General features: G+C 32.9%; 1 protein-coding gene and 1 long non-coding RNA gene across 7 annotated transcripts; one reads left to right on the top strand and one right to left on the bottom strand.

Annotated features, from left to right (window-relative positions):
• Window positions 1-4,441: 4,441 nt before the first annotated feature.
• On the bottom strand, window positions 4,442-6,589 carry LOC106668909. The gene is made up of 2 exons (XR_001340831.2): window positions 6,261-6,589; window positions 4,442-4,766 (listed from the first exon to the last, which is right to left on the bottom strand). It is a non-coding gene; the product is annotated as an uncharacterized LOC106668909 (long non-coding RNA).
• Window positions 5,346-19,936, top strand: LOC106668908 (muscle LIM protein 1-like). 6 transcript variants are annotated; one of them, XM_014398077.2, is made up of 12 exons: window positions 5,346-5,451; window positions 8,355-8,498; window positions 8,584-8,752; window positions 11,552-11,669; window positions 13,183-13,279; window positions 14,167-14,251; window positions 16,445-16,568; window positions 17,637-17,812; window positions 17,879-18,011; window positions 18,397-18,584; window positions 18,643-18,742; window positions 18,906-19,936. In XM_014398077.2, exons 2-12 carry the CDS (start codon window positions 8,384-8,386, stop codon window positions 19,074-19,076), a joined length of 1,476 nt encoding a protein of 491 aa, XP_014253563.1. In that variant the 5' UTR covers window positions 5,346-5,451; window positions 8,355-8,383; the 3' UTR covers window positions 19,077-19,936. The 6 variants fall into 6 exon arrangements, 5 of the variants coding, with proteins under 5 accessions (XP_014253563.1, XP_014253564.1, XP_014253567.1 ...); XM_014398078.2 differs by lacking the exons at window positions 13,183-13,279; window positions 14,167-14,251 and adding exons at window positions 12,636-12,732; window positions 14,518-14,602; XM_014398079.2 differs by having other exon boundaries at window positions 5,389-5,451; window positions 11,542-11,669.
• The last annotated feature ends 1,164 nt before the right edge of the window (window positions 19,937-21,100 follow it).

Genomic DNA, 21,100 nt, shown 5'->3' with positions numbered 1-21,100 from the left:
CTCCGCCTCCTTCCATCCTTTGTCGCTTAGTTCCGCAGCTGGGGTAGCGTACTACATGTCCGCTGTCCACTGTACTACCCTCTTCTCCAGGTCCACCGATAGGTTGTTGCTGCTGGTGGTCAAGAGTTAAAGTCTTGTGTGCGTAGCGTACATCCTTCAGCTGCTGCCACTTTGCCCACGCCCTGAACTTCCATCTCCGTTACAGTAACCTTTCCCTTGAGATCACATTCTGAGATCAGCCTCGTCGGCGCCGGGACGCTATCGAACCAAGCCTCTCGTTCTTCGCTCCACGCCCAAACAGGTTGGTACGTTCCGAGCACGGTCCTCCAGGAACACAGCGGGAAAGCTTTGCTTACTTCCCCTAAGAACAGCAATGTTAGGCAGGATGGCCTATGACGGGATACGAGCGGCCATCGAGCAGGGCACACGAGCGGGTTCTTTCCTCTGCAGAAGCGCAGCTCTTCTCATCGGACCTGGACGAAGTGCTGGTGGTCTATTGCTGCCAGAAGGTAGTCTGCCGCCGGTTGAAGCGATAGGATTACTCTAGTAGCAGGATCCTGAACAGGGAGAGTTGTCAAGCATAGCAGACGGAGCCTTCGTTCCTTTGAGGCCAGTGGCAGGTCGATTATCACCTGTAAGAAGTCTTGTGTGGAGGTAGCATGGACCTCGGCGGCATCATAGTACGGATACATCTCTGCAGCGGAGGTACCTTTAATCAATCGGAGCTGCGGCGGCAACATAATCGCTACTTTGGACAAAATTTGACATAACTCTAAAGGGGACAACAGGGTGCTATCCAACCTTCATCGTGCCAGGGACAATACACCTCTTGTTGGAGTGACCGTAATTCTATTTCCGCCCCTTCCTCCCTAACCTCGGGGTTGTCTCCCTTTTTTCCGGGCTTTCGTCCTCTTAGTCCATGCTTGCTCTGCCCGGGATCGGGCTTCCTTAAAAGCTTCTTGTAAGCTGTCCTGCAAGACCCACCCTTTTCTCGCGATCTCGGTGCCAGGTATCCCTTATGGCGATTTCCGGAGCGAGGACGGTTCCTCCAGCTCCCTACCGAACACCAGATAGTTGGGTGTGAACCCCGTGCTTGCATGCGGGATCGGTCTATACGCCATCACCGCGAAAGGTACCCACCTATCCCAGTCCGTTCCATCTCGAACCAAGAAATGGGAGATAGAAGCGGTCAACGTTCGGTGGAGGCGTTCGATTATTCTATTGGACTCCGGGTGGTACGGCGTTGTTTGTGTCCTGCCTGGGATGTTCCAGCCTACGTTGCAACGTCCTCGTAGTAACTTCCAAGGGTTACTCTGTCTGTTTACAGCTCTTCAAATGTAGCGCCCCTCCCTCTGAGTAGATGTGGACGTTTGCTTTTGTGAGGAAATCCCTCCCTAAAAGGCCGTCTTGTTGCATCTCCAGTGGAGCTATTACGAACTCGTGCCCTACTACCTGCCCTAGCAGTTCACACTTCAACCACTGCTTACCTCGTACCGCCAACGGTTGACCCGTAACACTTCTTGCTCGCACCGTTGTTCTTTGCACCGGAATTTTCGGGGCTGGTCGGGTTAGTAAGGATATCTCTGCGCCCGGATCTACGATTAGCAAGACCTTCGTCCCGCGATATTGGCCCAGACCTGCAACTCTTCCTGTGCAGCACCCTGTATTCCCAGAATAAGCCGTCCTTCTCCCCATTTACCTTTTGGCATGCCGTCGGGGACCCCGGCGAGCCTTAGGCTTTTGGTGTTGCCACATGCTGTTGGATGGCGGGGTTGTGCCCTGCAGTGGCTGGCGAAATGGAAAATCTTAGTATGTTTGTTTCTGCCGAAGCCTCTTTGACCTCTTGCAGGTTGCCCTTGACGATGGCATCAGGTTCAGGAGCACCTTCAACCTATGAAACCAATTCAGTTTCTTCAGGAGTCAGCTGCTCCGTTTCCTCCATCGCCTCCATGGGGACACATGAGGGAGGACTTTTTAGTAGCTCCTCTGCCTCCTCGCTATTTTTTAGTTTTTCTTGTTTGAACCATGTGATTCCCACGAGAAGCTAGGGATCTAAGTAGCCATGCGGGACGCTGGCGGGGGAAGATTTAAATCAGAGGACACTTAAAAGGCTTCCTTCCCTTTACCCACGTAGCCCTTGGCTAAGCTACGATTACACTTTGACTTGGTGGATAAGGTTATGATAAGATAGGAGAAGGGTAGACGATATGCTTGTGTAGGACATATTTGTGAGCGGTGGAATGGTCCTCACTTAGGTTTTAGGAGTACCAGAATCACTTTAGCCTACTGATCCATTCGGTCTTTGGTCAGTCTTATCTTCCCAGGGGTCTTCAAGGACCATTGTTTCCCAGGGGGCACTGCTGGGAAGCGGGGTTGGAATTTTACCTCCCATCTGGGCACCTACATGGGCTTTGGCCCAGGAGAAGGTGCCTGAGTGTTTTTGTATTATTTAATAAACCTATTCAAACTTTTGTGTAGTTTTAATCATAAATCTATTGCAACCAAACTTTATTATATCATAAATATAATAATTTAGACAAATGCAAGTGGTAACATAATTGCAACGGTAATCAAAAGGTACATCATTTTGATTATTCAGTTCTGATGGAATAAGACAACGTTTTATGAACTATGTAGTGTGGTTTGTTGCTAAAATATCGTACAAGGTATAGTTTATTTGGTGAAACACATCAATTTTATTTTTAAGTCAATTTTATTGTTTTATCTAGTTGAAAGAAACTAGATCAATCATTGGTCCAAAATGAGAAATTGGGCATTTATTGGCAGAAGGTGTTTCGATCAAATAAACAACGTGTCTCGCAAAAGTAGTTGGAACTAGTCTTACAAGTGACTCACGATTACATTTAGATCGCATTCATTAGATTGGCGTTGGTTCAGTCGATTTTTTTATTACTGATCTATTTTTAGAGGATAAAGTAAAGGACTTTTAGAGACGGAATTTTCTAACGTGATCAATTATTTTCTTCCTTTCTTCCATGGAGGGCACTACTACAAACAAAATGCTTTTTGCCCTGAACTTAAGCCAAAATCTCACATTCAAACGACTTATTGAATAGGACAGTTTCCTCAATCAAAGTTTAGACGAGATTAATTGAAAAGAAAAGGCTTTTTCGTTTCTGATGCTTCAATATTGTTGAAATCACCTTGACAATTTTTTATATTCAATTTATATTTTTCAACTTTAACGTCAGGTTTTGGTTTAAACATAGAGCAGGTTGGATTAAAACAGTTTTGATTAAAGAAGCTGGATTAGGTTATCATATGGTCATTAACATCAAATATTGTCAATTTTTTTTTTAACAAGTACTTCTTTGGTAGGATTTTTTAATTTCAAACTGACTCACTGCACAAGGTTTGTGTCAAGAAGAGAATTTTGGTTTTAACTGAGGAGATTTAATGTCAAAACCATATGGGATCTAAAACAATTAACTAATTGAAATGAATTATACGAGAAGTGATTTATGAGGAGAGTGAAAATAATTTCAAACTGATTATTTTCTTCCAAAATTATTTGCCTTTTGAACAGCAGGATTCATCTCGTAGAATAAAGTTTAATATCTGTATCAAATTCTATAGTCCACCCATTTAATTTGAAAACGATTAACTTTATCAAAAAATGGTCTTATGCAAACCCCAGTTAATTTTGGCTAGGAATCGCGTGGTGGTAACCGATTTAACATAACTTTCTCATCTAGCTGGGAAATGTCACTAACTTTGTTATTTTAAACGAGAATCCCATATTTGTATTGTACAGTTCAATTCTAGAACTTATTTTTTGTCACTTTTACTGAAAGGAAAATTTTGATAGAATTGACCACTTCTAAGTTATGCCCGATGGAAGAAGAAGAAGAAGAAAAATAACTTTATTCTGGGACTGGTTAGTTTTATTTGAAGAAACGGATTTAATTTTTCCAACATGAGCAGAGACGTTATAGTTTTTAGACAGAATAAAAGGAGAAGAATTCCGGGAATCAAAATGCAATCAATCTTTGTGAGTTGGAATGGTGCTTGCCCAAATCATAAGGATCTCGTTTACCTACGTTAAAATTTCTAATATGAGGCACATAAAAATATTCAAGTCTTGGTTTACTTTTAAACCTATCTACGAAGGCACTATATGCCAGGTGGTAATTTTTTGCACTTATATGTAAATTGGATATTGTGACTAATACATCCCCTTTTAAAGGCCCTTGAAGATGGATAATTTTTTATCATCGAACAAAGATGCATTTTTATGGATAGTTCAATTGGAAATTGTCTCATTCATAGATGTCGGAATAGAAAGGTGTGGTGTTTTGTGACTAGGAAAGGGATAAACAAGGGAAAGAATAAAGCAAAAGAACAGAGGGATAGGTTTGAGAGAGTTAAAGAGAGGGTGAGAGAGTGAAAGTGAGAGAGAGAGTGAGAGTGAGAGAGAGAACAATTTACAGGGTGGTGTTTATTTCGGAAAAACAATGCAACACCTGATTAAATGGACTCTGGTGCAATTTTCTAATGAAAAAGTATTTTTTTTGGAATACATTGAAAATTTTAAATTACAATTTTGCAATTGTTAATAAATGAATTTCGTCAAACAATAAATCATTGATGGGCCTTGGTGGCCGCAAAGGTTAAGGCGCTCATCGCTGAGGTAAAGGTCCCGGGTTCAAGTCCAGTGGCCCTAAATCCGAACCCAACGAATGGGTGGTCTCTTTTCAAAAACATCGGCACCTCGGGGGTTGATATGACCTTTTCTGTTGTGAACCCTGCAAAAGAAAAAAAAAAACAAATAATAAATAAATAACATCTATACAAAACAATAACAAATAAATAAAGTCTATGAATGATGAAACTATATTAGGTACATACTTTCTTTATAAAAACATTAGACAATTTAGAACCGTTCTATGAAAATTAAATAAGACAGATTTTCTTGAATTGGACTAATTTTACTTGAAAGTGTTTACTCTAGTTTTGAAAATCGCGCAAAAGTTTAAATTATCCATTCCCCACACCCCCTTAAGTTTGTAGTTGAAGTGAATGAAGTTAAAGATGCTTTTAGTATTTTTAAAATCTGCTTCGAGTTTGTCATAGTGTAAAAAATCAAAATTTGAATTTTGTTTACTGCAGCCTGAGAATTGCCTTAGATCCTGCCATGCCCCTCCCCCTCATATTAGGCGCAATAAAATTGACCATAATTAAAAGGCTTTGGTTTTTGAAGTCTAATAAATGGAAAGAATGGAGTAATAATAAATGGAAAGTGAATCATAGTTTCCACGGAGAGGGATCGACTGGGTGGAGCAGTGGTCTATTTTCTATTTGGGGTTGTAAGGTAAGGTGGTGGGGCATCTTATATAAACGAGTCTGGTCTTCTTGAGCCTCCAGTAGTAACTTGTTAGTGTGATAAAACCGTCGGCGCTACAGACGAACAAACATACCACTACTCGACAGGTATGCAAAACAATCAACAAACACAAACACCAACCTGTCTGCCAACACAAGGGAACATTGTATTTCTATTTCTCGGAGTAATTGTAGTTAAAAAAGTTTCTAATTAAAAACTGACACTTTTATTGGTTTTCTAAAATTAATATGAAGGAAAATTGAAGCAACTATACATACTATTGCTTGAGCAGTTGCTTTCAAGACTTTCCTTTTTCAAATCAGATAGAAATGGATCATCCATCTTATTGATAATCAACTAATCAATTTTACATAGGCAGACAGATATAATATGAAATTAAGTTTTTAAGTTAAGTTTAATTTTCTTATATATATTGATTAAATGTCCTCTTTGGTGCAATTTAAGCGTTTTTTTTAATTGTTTGGTTTATACTTTTCAAAATGGCGAACTTTTGTAATTGTAAATTCAGATCAAATAAAATGCAACTGAATTTGATTAGAACGTAGTACCAGAAAAACAAAATCCGCATTATTTATTTCAATGCAGATCATATCTCACAATTCATTGAACCAACCATCACTTTTTATAATGAATTTTTTAAGGGTATGGTGAAAATTGCGATTGTAACATCAGTTGCACACAAACCAGACTTGAATTAAATTTTTAAAAAATAATCAAACATCACTAATAAATTAGACAAATTTAAAGAGAAGAGGCAAACAATCAAAAATTGGCTAAACAGTCTTGAAACATTGATCTTGCTTAAGGCCAATGTAAAAACAAAAATTGTCTTGACAATTTCTGGTCTTGTATGTAACAACGAATGTTAGAAGACTGGAAAACTGGAAAAAAGAACCTGGAGGGTGAAGTCCATTTCGGGAATTCAGGGAGAAAGAATGTGTATTTCTGGCTTACATAGCACCTGACCATAAGCTAAGACCAAATTTGGCCGGCGACCCTCCTTGGCAGGCGACCAAACTCTCGTTTGTCTCTTTCCCACACCCTGTCTTACTCCATTTGCCGTAGCACATTTGTTTTTTCTTTTCCACGATAAATAATCAGGGAAAATATACTTTCATTACATGTTGACAAACGGTTTTATGTAATTAGGTTCATGTTTTTTTTATTTGTATTACTTCCAATTTAAAAATATGCAATTAATTTTTTTTTAAATATATAATTTATTCACATATCCTTTTCCAAAATAGAAAAATTGTTTTCTAATCTTAATTAAAGTTGCGAAACAATTTTTTTCGGTAGGTTAGCATGTTAGACTCTTGGCTTGTACACCACGATTGTAGGTTCGATTCCTACTGTCGCCCCTGAAATTTCTTATCACTATAATATGGAAAACATAAGGTCATTAAAAATAATAATAATAAATAAAATAAAATTATTTAATTTTTTGAAATTTCTGCAATTTAAACTTCAACGTTACTTATTCTTTTTATGTAAGGTCTTGATTGAGATGAAAAAGTTAGCGTCATGAGCGGGATTCGAACCCACGACCTTTGGCTCAATACGCTGCTTCTCTAACCACTTGATCCATCGTTACTTTGATCCACTCGGACACCAACTCCCCATCTCAACTTACAACCTTTCTCATTTTCTCTCTTTTTACCATTGCCATTTGCCTAACAAGGCTTCAATGTTAATTTCAGAAATAAATAAAGATATTAAAAAATATAATGCAATTTTACAACTTATAATTCTGAGTGACTCAATTTTAAAAAAACAAATATAAAAACATTAAATTTAAAAAAATATTACTGATTCCTCTCATTTTATTATTTTTTCTACATAACATCTTATCTACTGAAATTAAACTCAAATACAATGGTCTGGAATCTCTTCATTACCTAAGTAATAGTACACTTATTCTTATTAAATTTATTCTCTATTATGATTTTCACACTGTCGACAATGAAATATAATAAGAATAGCTAAAAATTAATTACTAACTTGATACAATTGCATCGGGAAAGATAAATGTGAAACTTTATCAGAATGGATTATTGGATGTGTGAGTGGGTTTTACCAGTTTCAACCAACAAATTTCACAAAATTTTGATTGTTTTACCTATGCAATGTTAAATTCAGGTGGATTTACCTTATGGTAATAATTTAAAAAAGTTTGATAATTAAAAAAAATAGTGTCAGGTTTCATGTGTGGGTAATTTATTATTTGAACTATAAATACCCAAAAGTATATCCATCCATTGCAAACTAGGTGCCAAATAAATGTAAACTATAAACTGTCATTTCACCTTCAAAACATTTGTTTATTTCAATTTGTTTTTACCAGTAGGAAAATGGTACCCCCCCCCCCAACGTTTTAAGCCAACAGTTTTGCTTTTATGCTTCTAGCACTCTTTCTTATCAAATATTTTGAAATTAACATCTACATTCTCCATTCATATTACTTTCTTTTAATATTTCAATTTATTTGTGTAACCTAAGAACAGTGGTATTTGTTTTGGCCTCAGTGAACTTTTATCTTTCTAAAAGTGCCTATATTGTAAAATTTGTCTACCAATAAAAAGAATTACTTGATTATTTACACAGGAAAGACTAATGAAAGCATAATTGATACACTGCAAAAAAGTTAAAAAGCATAAACTACAACTAACACTCTTCACTTCAAACCATCTTCTATCACAGTTTATTGAGAATTTAGAAGAAAAATTGAGAATTGTTAAATTAAACTAGAAAAAAGTTCTTTTGATTTGACACCAAAAGATGTAATAGAGTACTCAAAAACTTTCTTTTTAAGATAAGGCTTTTTTGTTTAGTTTTACTTGTGTTTCTCTGTGGCTGCAAAACCAGATATCCATTATTTTTATTGTTTCTAACAATTACAAAACAGATATAAATAAAACTTTTAATAAAGAATAATAAATAGTAAGCCATATATAGCAAATAAAGTAAAATAATGCGATTTTCTTTCTAGTTAAAAAAAGTCAATCGTAAACCAGCATCATGCCTTTCAAGCCAGTAGAAAACCCTAAGTGCCCAAAATGTGGGAAGTCGGTGTATGCGGCAGAGGAGCGCGTTGCCGGCGGTTTTAAATGGCACAAAATGTGCTTTAAATGTGGTAAGTAATAAAATACATAAATATCTTTAATATCAAGTTCCATACGTTCATGTATTTTTAATTAACAACTGTTCTTTATTCTCAGGTATGTGTGGCAAGTTCTTAGACTCCACAAACTGTGCTGAACACGAAGGAGAACTGTACTGCAAGGTTTGCCACGGCCGCAAATACGGGCCTAAAGGCTATGGTTTTGGTGGTGGAGCCGGATGTCTCAGCACGGATAAGGGGGAACAATTCAGCAGCAATGTTGAAGCGTAAGTGTGTTCTTTTATTTTTGTATATTTTAAGTCCTACAATAAATATGTTTTATATAATTGTACTCTAATTAAAACTAACTTTAATTAAAATAGAAGGAAGAGTGAATATTTTATAAATTTGTCCCATTTTATTTATGACCTTAAACAAAAATATAATTGAGTAGTTTAAATTCTTAGCCAACATTTTATTAAAAAGGGCATTTTCCTTATTATTATTATAGCAAATGATTAAAATAAATACTTTGGCATTTGAGATAATTTGGATTCTAAAATAATTGCCAGAAAAATAATAAAGAAAAGAAACAATATGTTAATACATATGATTTGTTTAAATTGGTTTAGACTTAAATTTACCCAAGATTGTATTAATGATTCAAACAATCATTAATATTGTATTGGGTGTTTTCATTTAAGTGAATCATTGTGCATGACTCCTTTTCCCTTTTTGTTCCCAGTAACTAAACACCAGGGATGCCACAGGAACGTTCTCCAAACCCCCACACTCCCGCATTTTATATAATTTTTAAGAAATGTCATATTTTTTTAGATAAACATATTTTTAAGTAAATGTAACAAAACATTCATTCTGCGCAACTTTTATATTATGAAAATTCATAATATTATATTAAGCAAATATCCAAATTGCTATGTACAATACTATCTGAATAAATGAATATTAATAGCACGTTAGCTGTTATTATTTATTTCATCAATACAATATTCTATCATTTGCTGAATACTTTTGAAGTAATGTTATGATGGTAGCGAATCAAAATTAAATAATAAAAAAACTTAAGTAAATATGGGGCAAGACATACAGAAAAGATCTGGATTTACACAAAAATGTAAATAGCTTTGAAAAAGAAAGAAAAAAGTAAACAAGTGTGATAAACTAAAAGTTCAGTTTTTGTAATGAGTATTAACAGTACATGTTGAAATTGATCAAAGTTGCTTCTTTTCATCGCTTTAATCACAAACCAAAGCTTTATTGCCATAGATTCTCAAAACGCACCACTCGACTCACAGTAAAGATGTGTTGTGAGAACTGCCAATACAATAGCTTGTATATTTTCTAAACTATTACTTTGACAAATTGTTCGAATGGCACACGAACAGTTACTACACACTCCCATACCCACTCAAGATAATAATTAAAAGCTCGCGCCATTCCAATGTAAAAGAAAAGAAAAAAAAAGTGCTTGACTTAAGTAGAACTAAATATCCTTTAATAATAATACAAAAACATTTACATTACGAAAATATAATTATGTAGAAAAGCTTTGGATTGAATTTAGCGATAATTGGGAGCAATGTGTTTTTAAAAATATTGAATAATGTAGTAAGGATTAAATTATCACTGTGGGGGCTCACAGCAATATCTATCAATTGTCTGAAAATATACCAGGCCAGATTGGAATGGTGAGATTAATTCAATATCACTGAGCATGGCTATGGCTTTGCATTATGAATGTCTGCTAGATTATTATTTAAACATTTTGTTTTATTGCTTACAAAAAAAAGTAATTCTGTTAATTACGATAACTGTCCGCAAAATAACAGTTCTAACAAGAAATTAACATCTTAATTCTATGTGCTATGTCTTAACAAATCCGTACAATTTACCCTAATCTATCCACAGAACCTTAATGGAAAAGAAGAAGTACAAAAACAAACCTTGTTACAATAGTCAAATTATTGAATCATTCTTTGATTCTTATGATTTATTTTGGGCACCTAGAGGCTTAAAGCAGTAGTTACTGTCATCAAAAATTGTTTTATTATAACTATCATGGTATCAAATGATTTTTCACTGTTGGTAAATGTGTTACTGAGCTCTGATTCTAGATTTATTTCAACCAATACTACTATAAATCTCACAGCAATTACCATTTTATGCTTATTTAGTTACTGCTACTAGTGTTGAAAGGTTCAGTCATGTAATTACCCATTTGTTTTAGTCTTTCCATCTGACTTTCTTACCACTTCAAAAATGAAATAGTTATACTTATATATTATATATATAATGACAAACATTTTTTACTCGTTAAATATTGCATGGATCATTCCATGGTTTACTTCTAAAAATAAAAGCTTTAGTATCTTGAAAAATTGTAGCTACACAGACGTATGACGATGCATTTGTAGGTTAAATAACAAAGTAACCCATAACACAATATTCAAAAATAGTTGAGGACCAATTGCAACCTTGTTTTTCCTCCACCAATCCATTTTCTCCTATTAACAATTTTTCTCAATAATACTTTATAACATTTTAAAAATATTTTTCTATTAATTTTTCTCCTTAGTTAAAACACTCTTCAAATAATTATAAAAGGTCTATTTGGTAAGGAAAATGCCCTTACTTGGCTGTTAAAATATTTAAATTAAAAATTCAATTCAGTACCATAAGTAACCAAGCCTTATACTAGCTATCTTATACAATTTTCTGTAGTTTTCTAAATTCCATAATAGTTAACATTTAGCAATTCTTTACCTATATTTACAGCTTTTTGCGAATAATCTTTGCTGAAAATTCTGTTACTTATATTTAGTTTAACGCTTTTAACATAGATGTTTTATTTATTTATTTCTTGTGATGTTTTATTCTAAATCATTTTGTCTTATATCATGATTTGAATTAACAGATTAAAATATAATGTGAAATAATAGTTTTTAATATCATTTCATTATTTTCAATTGTTTTTTTTCTAAATTAATTTAACTTTCTGCATTAACATGTGTGGTATAATAAAAAAAATAATTGAGAATAAGTCAATGAATGCAAGGTTTGGCTAGGACACGGGCAACAGCAGCAATGCCAGTCCGTGCAATAGCTATGGCACCAGAAGGAGAAGGCTGCCCAAGATGCGGTGGATACGTCTATGCTGCTGAGCAAATGTTAGCCAGAGGAAGGGTAAGTTCGCATTTATTTTTTTTATTGTGTTTATTTAAGCATTTTCATTTAAATCATATTCTTTAAACCATCCTAATGATAATTGCAACTATTAGCAATCATCACAGCTCAACAATAAACATTATATATTTATAGTTTTATAGTATGTCACTCAGTGAAAGTTAGCAAAGGTAATAATTGTTGTTCTAATATCTTTACCATCATTGGAAAAGTACACTTTCACCTTGCCTGAGCAGAGTGTAAATTCGTTTAGTTTTATTCCACAATATTTCAAATTGCTCAAAATATCAGGCATTTTTTCCATGACATTGTCTTTTAAGAATCAATTTTTAAAATAAAATGGACAGTCTTCACTTACATTTTGATGAAGAAATTGAAATTAGATCACAATTGTCCTACATAAAATTTCTGATCTTTACACCATATTTTTAAAAATATTCTGAAAGACTTTTTGCAATATAATTTTTTATTTGTGGATTATTTATTGCAACCAAAACCCTGTTACATTAAAAAAAGTAATAAACATTAATAACTATGCAAGCAATAATGTCTTTCGTAGGCAAATTTAATGAAGAATTCTCAAGCCTGGTTATGTTGAAGAAAAAAAAATTACATTATACAGTTTTAACTGCCTTAATTTAATAATATTGCATGCTTCAACATTAGTATTGAAAAAAAAAGATTTTTTGTGCCTACAGTTAAGAATGTGAAAAATGATTCTTTTATTTCAAAAATGTAAAAAAGAAGAATTAAACTACAAATGTTAATAATACAAGCAGTGGGACATTGTATGTTTGTTTTTCCAAGTTGATGAATGTCTATTAATAGGGAATGAAACGGTTTTGACATGTCTCTTGTGTATTGTAAAAGTTAGATGAATTAATTCAATAAACTATCAAAATTATCACTTAACATATGTAATGATGCATGAAAGGTATAAAATTATTTTCACTGACTATGAGGTAGGGTTGGCATAGGAGCTGCTTCTTCTGTATCAGATGTAAGAGAACTCTTGACTCATTGGAGCATTGTGATGGACCAGATAAAGAAGTTTATTGTAGATGTAAGTGAATAGAAAGGAAACTTTTTCCGAGCATGTAATTTCTTTAGAACAATTACTTCACCACTCTGCTCATGCAATTACTGATACCACCACCATTATTTTTTAGTGTACTTAGTAAGTACTTCGGTTAATAGGAAAAAATTAAAAGTCAATTCAAAATACAAATGAATGAGAAGAAATGCCGTTAAGCAAACTTGTATGATAAATAACACAATATATTGGCTTTTGATTTTTTTAACTTGTTGAATGTTATCACATATATAACATATGTGAAATATTTCTTGAAAACCTATGAAATGAATGTACTTTTGTGGATTGTCTCAAAACCTACTAAAGAAATTGAACAAAAAAAATAAAAACTACGAAAATGAAGGAAATATCCTTTTGCACTTTCAGTGTTTTTGTTGATGTGTTTTGATTGATCGTGTTATTGCATGTGCATGTTCCCAGGGCTGGCATAGAGAGTGTTTCAAATGTGGCGATTGTTCGAAACGACTGGATTCTACGAATTGTTGTGAAGGACCAGACAAAAATATATACTGCAAAGGTAATATGTGTTACAATATCTATTCTTACAATGCAATTATTATCCACTACTTGTTGAGATGGAAAGCAAGTTGTCATGTATGCAAGCGTATAATGCATTTTACAATTATTCCGTCAGTACTCACCTATTAAAATAAAAATTTAACCGCAACGAGTTAAAAACAAACAGTTATTTTACACAGGTTATTAATAAATCACAATTTCATTTTAAATTCATTGTGTCAAATGCAATGTATGATGTAAATAATAAGTTATTTTGTACTTAAGTTTATTATTTTACTCATTAATATGTACTTCATTATACATGGTATTTCTTATTTCATCGAGTTCAAATTTTCGTAATTTACTTTAATATTACAACAAAGCATAAATACATTTGATGACTTGCTTTAGTGGTATAAAGTTAAGCTATAAAAATAAGGCTAAAAGCTTGAAATTTTTTCTAATTTATTATATATTTCAATTAAATATTATTTTTATCTAAGGTCTTGGTTGAGATAAAAAAGTTAGTGTCATGAGCAGGAATCGTACCCACGATCTTCAGCTCAATACGCCTCTGCTCTAACCACTTGAGCTATCGTGACAAGTGGTTAGAGCTGCAGCGTATTGAGCCGAAGGTCATATTCAAGTCCTGCTCATGACAATAACTTTTTCATCTCAACCAAGACCTTAGATAAAAAGAATATTTAATTGAAATAATTAATATGATCAATTATGGCTGTTAAACATATATGGATTTATAGTATATGTTTAGTTTAAACTGAGTGTTAATAATGTTTAAATTTTGATTGTAAAGCAAAAATATTTTACTATAACTTCTCTTATACCTTTACTTTTTTGTATATTGCACTGAATGTATTCGTGTGTGTTTTTGCATGATGTTTGCAGTGTGCTATGCGAAGAAATTTGGGCCTAAAGGCTATGGATATGGACAAGGTGGTGGAGCATTGCAGAGTGATGGTGTTTCTAATGGGTTTGTCCATTTATTATATATAATTTATTGTGACAAGTATGCATGTGCTCATTTTTTTCATAGAAATTTATAAAATATATATTTCAAGCTCTTTCCATTGAACATTTCAAATAGAAACTCGAGTAGAACATCATAACAAACATGTGTCATAACTTCATGATACTGATATAAAAGATTAGTCCCTAAATGCAAAGCAGTATTTTTTCTAGCAAAATGAGCAGATGCATGTTGTTCTTTAATTACACTCTAATTATTTTTTTTCTTAGTGTGCTATGCAAAAAAGTTTGGTCCACGAGGGGTAGGTTTTGGAGGGTCAGCGATTGGTCTAACATGCGATATCAATGACAACAGGTCCGTCTATCCCCTTTTTGCTTGTAAAATTCCTTGTTTTCAGACTTGTATATGCAATATATAAACAAGAAAATTTATCCGATCTTGATTACATAAATCATTCCTATTTAACCCTACGAATTTTTTTATCAAAAAAAATCTGCATGATTTATTTTTAAATTTCTGTTATCAATTAATTAGTCTGTCTAATTAGTCACTTATTATTGTATCCAATTTTTTTCATTAAATTTAAATATTTGAAGTAGTATGTTTATATTCGTCTAACACCAACTCAGTGTAAATTTTGATGCAATCTCTTTTTCCCAATTAAAAAAATTGTTTTCCTGAAGACTAAAACTGTTTTTTTATTATTATTTTTATTTATTTATTTTTTTTTTTTATACAAAATAATATACATTTACATAATTCAATAATGTTTAATGTCAGTAAACGTACTCCTTCAAATAGTTTTCACCTAGAAAGAAGAAGCATGATTTTTACTATTGTTGTCCCTTTAGTATTGTGTATTATTTTTTCCCCTATCGGAATAGTTGAATTCAGGGTGCTACTGTGCCGATACATATTTTTTTAATCATGTCTTAATTGATAAGCATTGAAAGTTTTAATGCATGACAATACAATGAAACACAAAGCTATCCCTGGTTCCGAGTCAATTTGTATTGTTGGTACCTAAAATGAAAATTGTTCTGTGTCACAAAACATTCTTAAGATGACTATTTAGTTAGCTCCTTAATACATTATTTTTTACTTATTTATATAATAATATGAGAATATTAAAATCATGTATTGAGCTACAGTAATGTTCAAATGTTAAAGTATTGTGAGTATTAACTGTGGAAATAATTAGAATTATAGAGTTACCTTTAGCTGTAATTTAGGATTATATAATACAGGATTATATAATAATTTAGGATTATATAATTAAATAATAATTATTAGGATTATATAATCAATTAATACATACTAGGAATGTGTTTGAATTTGACATTTTCCATATTAATTGTTATTGTTAAAAATGTGCATTCCTAAAATTACAGATATGTGGTTTGTAATCAACAAACAATTATCTATGTTGTATCTTTTCAGTTTTTTACAGTTTGACAACATAATTCCATCAAATTATTATATTAATTTTAAAGCCATTCTTATTATTTTGCAACACTTAATTTTTTAAATAATTTTCTTTGTAAATATATTTTAGCTTTTCAACTTTTATTTTATCTGAAATATTGTTTTCCTATCAAATCAGAAAATGGCATTTATTGGTCAGTAAAATTGGTTAAATGTACCCAGCCAAATACAGAAAATGACAAAAAGTCAATAAAGTATATTCAATCCTATTTTAGTAAGGGGTGTTAGTGGCCATAACGGTTTGGCATTAACACGGCGCTAATCACTGTAAGCTGAAGGTCAAGTTCGATTCCAACAATCTTGAATTCAAATCTAATATACTTACAAATGGGCTTTTTTTTTTTTCAAAAATGCTGGCACCCGAGGAGGGGGGTTTGTTTACAAATAAATTCTTTAATTATCTAAAAATGTTCCAATAAATTATATTGTATTATAAAAGTTAGAAACTTTGCTTTTTTTATCTTTGGATGAAATTCTTTTGATCAACAGGAAATTCTTAGGAACGAAATATTACTGACTGTATAACATTTTGTGTTTTCTGTAGTGATTTTCATTTTAGTTAGGCTTAATAAATTTTATAATATCTAAACTAGTTGATATCAGCAGATATGTTGAACATTGTTGATTAATAAAAATTCTTCCTATGTGAATTATATCTAGTAATAAATTCATCAAAGTACTATTTTTAACTTAACTTTATTCCTTCTTTAGTGAGGTCTCTGCTCCTAGAACTACTGTGTTGGACACAGCACGTATCAAAGCACCACCTGGTCAAGGATGTCCTCGGTGTGGTGGTTCAGTATTTGCTGCTGAGCAGGTCTTAGCTAAAGGAAGTGTAAGTAAAACTTTTGATTTATACATTTTAAGTATGATTGATTAAATATAATTTTGTTATGTGATCAACTGAAATATTAAGTTTGTGTGTGTAATTTACTTGAATATAAATACATTCTTATATTGGGAAACTTGTAAGAATCAGTATGTGAAGACAAATTGGAACAGAACTACATTATATACATCTTGAAAAAAAAAACCAGGGGCAACGGTGGGAATTGAACCATTGACTGGGGGTCTACAAGCCAAGAGTTTATTTACAAATTATTTATATATNACAGGGTATATCAACTTATATAGTTCATCCATTTAATTCGAAAATGATTAACTTTAGCAAAACATGGTCTTATACAAAACCCAAAGTTAATTTTCGCTAGGAATGGTATGGTGGTAACGGATTTAATAGAACTTTCCCATATAGCTGGGAAATGGCACTAACTTTAATGTTAAACAAGATTCCCATATTTTTATTGTAGAATTCAATTCTAGAACTGATTTTAAGTCACTTTTACTGAAAGGAAAATTTTGATAGGATCAACCATTTATGAGTTATGCCCAACAGAAGACGCATGAGGGTGTATGCGTTTTGTAACAAGATGGCCCTCCCTGTTTATTTCGAAAATGAGTGGCATTAACAAGTTAATTTAGGATAGGAATCATCTCAGAATAGGGTTATTAATAGGCTAATTAGCTTATATTAATTTTTGAAAAAAAAAAGAACTCTTTTACAAAAAAGGATTTCTTTTAACATCATCGAGTCCATTTTATATTTAAGTTATGTTGCAAATTTGACCATTTATTAAAATTAGGTGGAATGGCATGCATTCAATTCTTTAAAGCCCCCCCCCCAAGAAAATAATCCATGGGGGTCAAATCTGGCCAGCTCGAATGGCATGAAATAGGACCTTGTGTGTCATTCCACTCCCCGTATGGTTTTCATGGATATAAAGAAATGGATAACTACATAACAGGAAAGTAGATTCATAAAAAAATAAAACTTCTTATAATAGATAACTTTGTAATTAATATTATTTAAAAGCATTCTGCAATATATATTTAATTTTTACAGGAATGGCATCGCAAATGCTTCAAGTGTAAGGACTGCAACAAAACCCTTGATTCAATCATCGCTTGTGATGGGCCAGATAAGGATGTGTACTGCAAAACTTGCTATGGAAAGAAATGGGGACCACATGGCTATGGATTTGCTTGTGGTTCTGGTTTCTTGCAAACTGACGGATTAACGTATGTCAATTATAAAATACTCTCATTACATTCAAAATTAATTACATATTTATTTGAAATTTACAGGGTAGACGAAATGTCACAGTCTAGGCCATTTTACAGTCCTAACACAACCTCTATCCGCGCTCCTCCAGGTCAAGGATGCCCAAGGTGTGGTGGCATGGTATTTGCAGCAGAGCAGCAGCTTGCTAAAGGCACTGTAAGTGCAAAAAATATACTTAGCCATTTAGCCAAGATTTAGACAAATTTTGCATGAAATTAAGTACAAACATAATGTTAATGTTCAAATTGATGATCCCAAAAATGTTGGATACATTTTTTAAATTTTTTTGTTAGTTTACTGTGAAATTTGGATTGCAAATATTTATTTTAACATACATTCGTTTTATGATTACATTACCTTTTCACTACTTTTATCTCAGGTATACCATATTGGCACATTTACTTTATTTTCAAACTGCAACAAACTGAAAAAGCATGAATGCTAATTTACTCTGCAGAATTTATTTTAAATGTCTAAATTTGATAAGAAAATCAGTCAATTAAAATATTATCTAAGTTAAAGCAATGATTGATTTTTATAGATGTGGCACAAACTTTGCTTCAACTGCTGCCAGTGCCATAGACCTCTTGACTCGATGTTGGCTTGTGACGGACCTGATAAAGAAATTTATTGTAAAGCTTGTTATGGAAAAAACTTTGGACCAAAAGGTTTTGGATATGGCCATGCTCCTACTCTCGTTTCAGTGAATGGAGAATCCACAGCACCTTTGTATGTATTTAGTTGTTTAAAAAAAGTTGGCTTCATTAAAATTTTAAAAAAATTTCAGCTTAGATGCAAGGCCTGGTTTAAAAGCCGCAGAAGGAGAAGGATGTCTCAGATGTGGCTATGAAGTATATGCTGCTGAACAGATGATAAGCAAAAATAGAGTAAGTATTATAAAAATTAGACGAAGGTAATAATCAAAATGAGTGTCCTCAAGCTGTAACTAACCAACTTCTTGAAAGATTGCTTGTTTCTTTTGGTTTTCAATTGTTGTAACTTTTCAATAATTATCATAATATTCATTAATATCATTTTTTCTCTTTACAGGTTTGGCACAAAAGATGTTTCTCCTGTGGAGATTGCCACCGATCATTGGATTCTACTAACTTGAACGATGGACCTGATGGTGATATCTACTGCCGAGGTTGTTATGGTCGTCATTTCGGGCCAAGGGGCGTTGGTTTTGGATTAGGAGCAGGAACTCTAACAATGGCTTAAGCAATTGACGTTAAAATCATTGGCAATGTTATTACTGTATTTCATTGAATATATCAAACAGTTTAGGAATCTGCACAAACATTTTAAATACAATATTTTTTATTTAGATCTCTAACAATTAAGTATTAAACTTTTTTTAATAAAAACAATTATAAAGATCAATTTATATATTGAAGTTGAAGGTATTTTGATTTTAGTAGAGAGTGTATGAGAATGTGGTAAATGTGTATGTTTACGATCTAAGATTGCTTCTACTTAGATAAATGACTTTGTTCAATCATTTATTGAAGCTTGGTTACTTATGAATTTAATTTGAAGTTTGAATTTATATTTACTAATTTTTGCATCTCTTATAAAAATTAAAATATCAGATAATGATTCAAAATTAAGCTTTTATTGCTACATCATTTGAAGAACCAAAATGTATATTTTGTGTGGAATTTCTTTAAACTGTTTCAAGTATGAACATGTAGTTTACATAATAGCATTTGCTTTAGAATATGGCTAAGACAAATGGGAAAGAAAGGAACAGTACTTGTAAGATGACTGGTTCTTCTGCAATTGCTCCAGGATTCTTTATTATTCGAACGAAACATTGTTTGAAGAAGATAACAGAAATACAGCGTTTTAACATTACAGCTTCAACACAGAGTATTATTTATACATTACAGCTTCCTAGTAATAATATTATTTATTTATGCTTTATGTTACATTTAAGAATTGATTGTAATCTAAAACTGAATACATTTTAACCAAACAATTTGCTTTATTTATTTATTTATGTCAACAATATTCTGATTGACTGTAATAAAACTCAGTGTAATTAAAACCGTAAATAAAAATTTATTTATAAACCAAAACATGTTGCAATCAGGCATTTTTTTACCAAATAATCAAACAGTTATTTTGAATGCCTCTAACTACTGATAAAAATGTGTATTATGTACAGTGCACAACATAATAAAGTTATAAATTGTTTAGTGCAATTCATTACTTTACAGAGCCAAATAATTCAATTGCTGTTACTCACTGGAGTACCTTGAATAGCATTAAATTGCTCCGCAAAGTAAATTATTTTATATTGAGTCTTCTGAATGTTTAACAGCTCTTCTATGCCCATGACAGTCCTTAACTGATTATTATACTAATAACATATTATATATTACATATTTGGGATAATCTGGGCAATTTATGAAGCCCAAAAAAGTCTGAATTAAAGCAGAAGGCTTCCTCTCGCCTGCCAACATTATTGTTGTTCCTCAAAGCTCCAGTATATCTGCCCCTTTTTTGTTTTTATATCAATGGTCTTCCTAATATCCTTAAATATTGCATTTATCACTTCTATGCGTTTGACTTTCAAATCTATCTCTCCTTTTCTCCTCATGGCCTTCAAATTTCAATCATAAGAATCCAAGAGGACCTAACTGCCATCAGCTCCTGGACTTTTAAAAATGGCCGAAAAATATTGAGCCTCAATAAGTCTAAGGCTATAATGTTTGATCACTTCCCCTTCTCCAATCTTTACCTCCTATTCTACTGCTTGGCAATAACAACCAACCAATCTCCTTTTATCCATCTGATCTCTATCATCTTGATCTGATCTTGATTAAACCCTATTGTGGAAACCCCACATTTCCAAATCACCCGCCGCTGTTTTCTCCACCCTACACCAATTCCGTCATGCAAGCCAACTATTCGCAACCAGCACCCACAAACTCCTGATCTCCTCTCTTGTGCTTCCCCATTTCGATTGTGGCAGTTTGCTCTACTGTGGACTCACCAGTGAGCTTGTTGACATACTCAAGAGAATCATGAACTGCTATCTTCGGTTCACGTTTAGCTGTGTCTAATATGTATCATGGTTAAAATAGGCTGTACCCCTTCTATCGCCGGCTATACTTTCTTGGCTCCTTCCTCAATCAAACAATTTCTTCACATTCCCTTTCCTATATTATATATATGATCTATTAACATCTGTTAACACTCATTCACGCCCATCTGATCTCTACCCTCTCTCTTACAAA

Source organism: Cimex lectularius, unplaced genomic scaffold (assembly GCF_000648675.2).
Source record: "Cimex lectularius strain Harlan isolate CLEC.00 unplaced genomic scaffold, Clec_2.1 scaffold66, whole genome shotgun sequence".
NCBI lineage: Eukaryota > Metazoa > Arthropoda > Insecta > Hemiptera > Cimicidae > Cimex > Cimex lectularius.
This window is presented reverse-complemented; position numbering and strand designations above follow the sequence as displayed.

Bases quoted from the DNA above. Each gene is read 5' to 3' on its own strand.
- LOC106668908 (XM_014398077.2), top strand. From the start codon at position 8,384: ATGCCTTTCAAGCCAGTAGAAAACCCTAAGTGCCCAAAATGTGGGAAG. The intron at 11,670-13,182 runs GTAAGTTCGCAT...GCATGTTCCCAG, and splicing joins AAATGTTAGCCAGAGGAAGG to GGCTGGCATAGAGAGTGTTT. The intron at 18,743-18,905 runs GTAAGTATTATA...TTCTCTTTACAG, and splicing joins AGATGATAAGCAAAAATAGA to GTTTGGCACAAAAGATGTTT.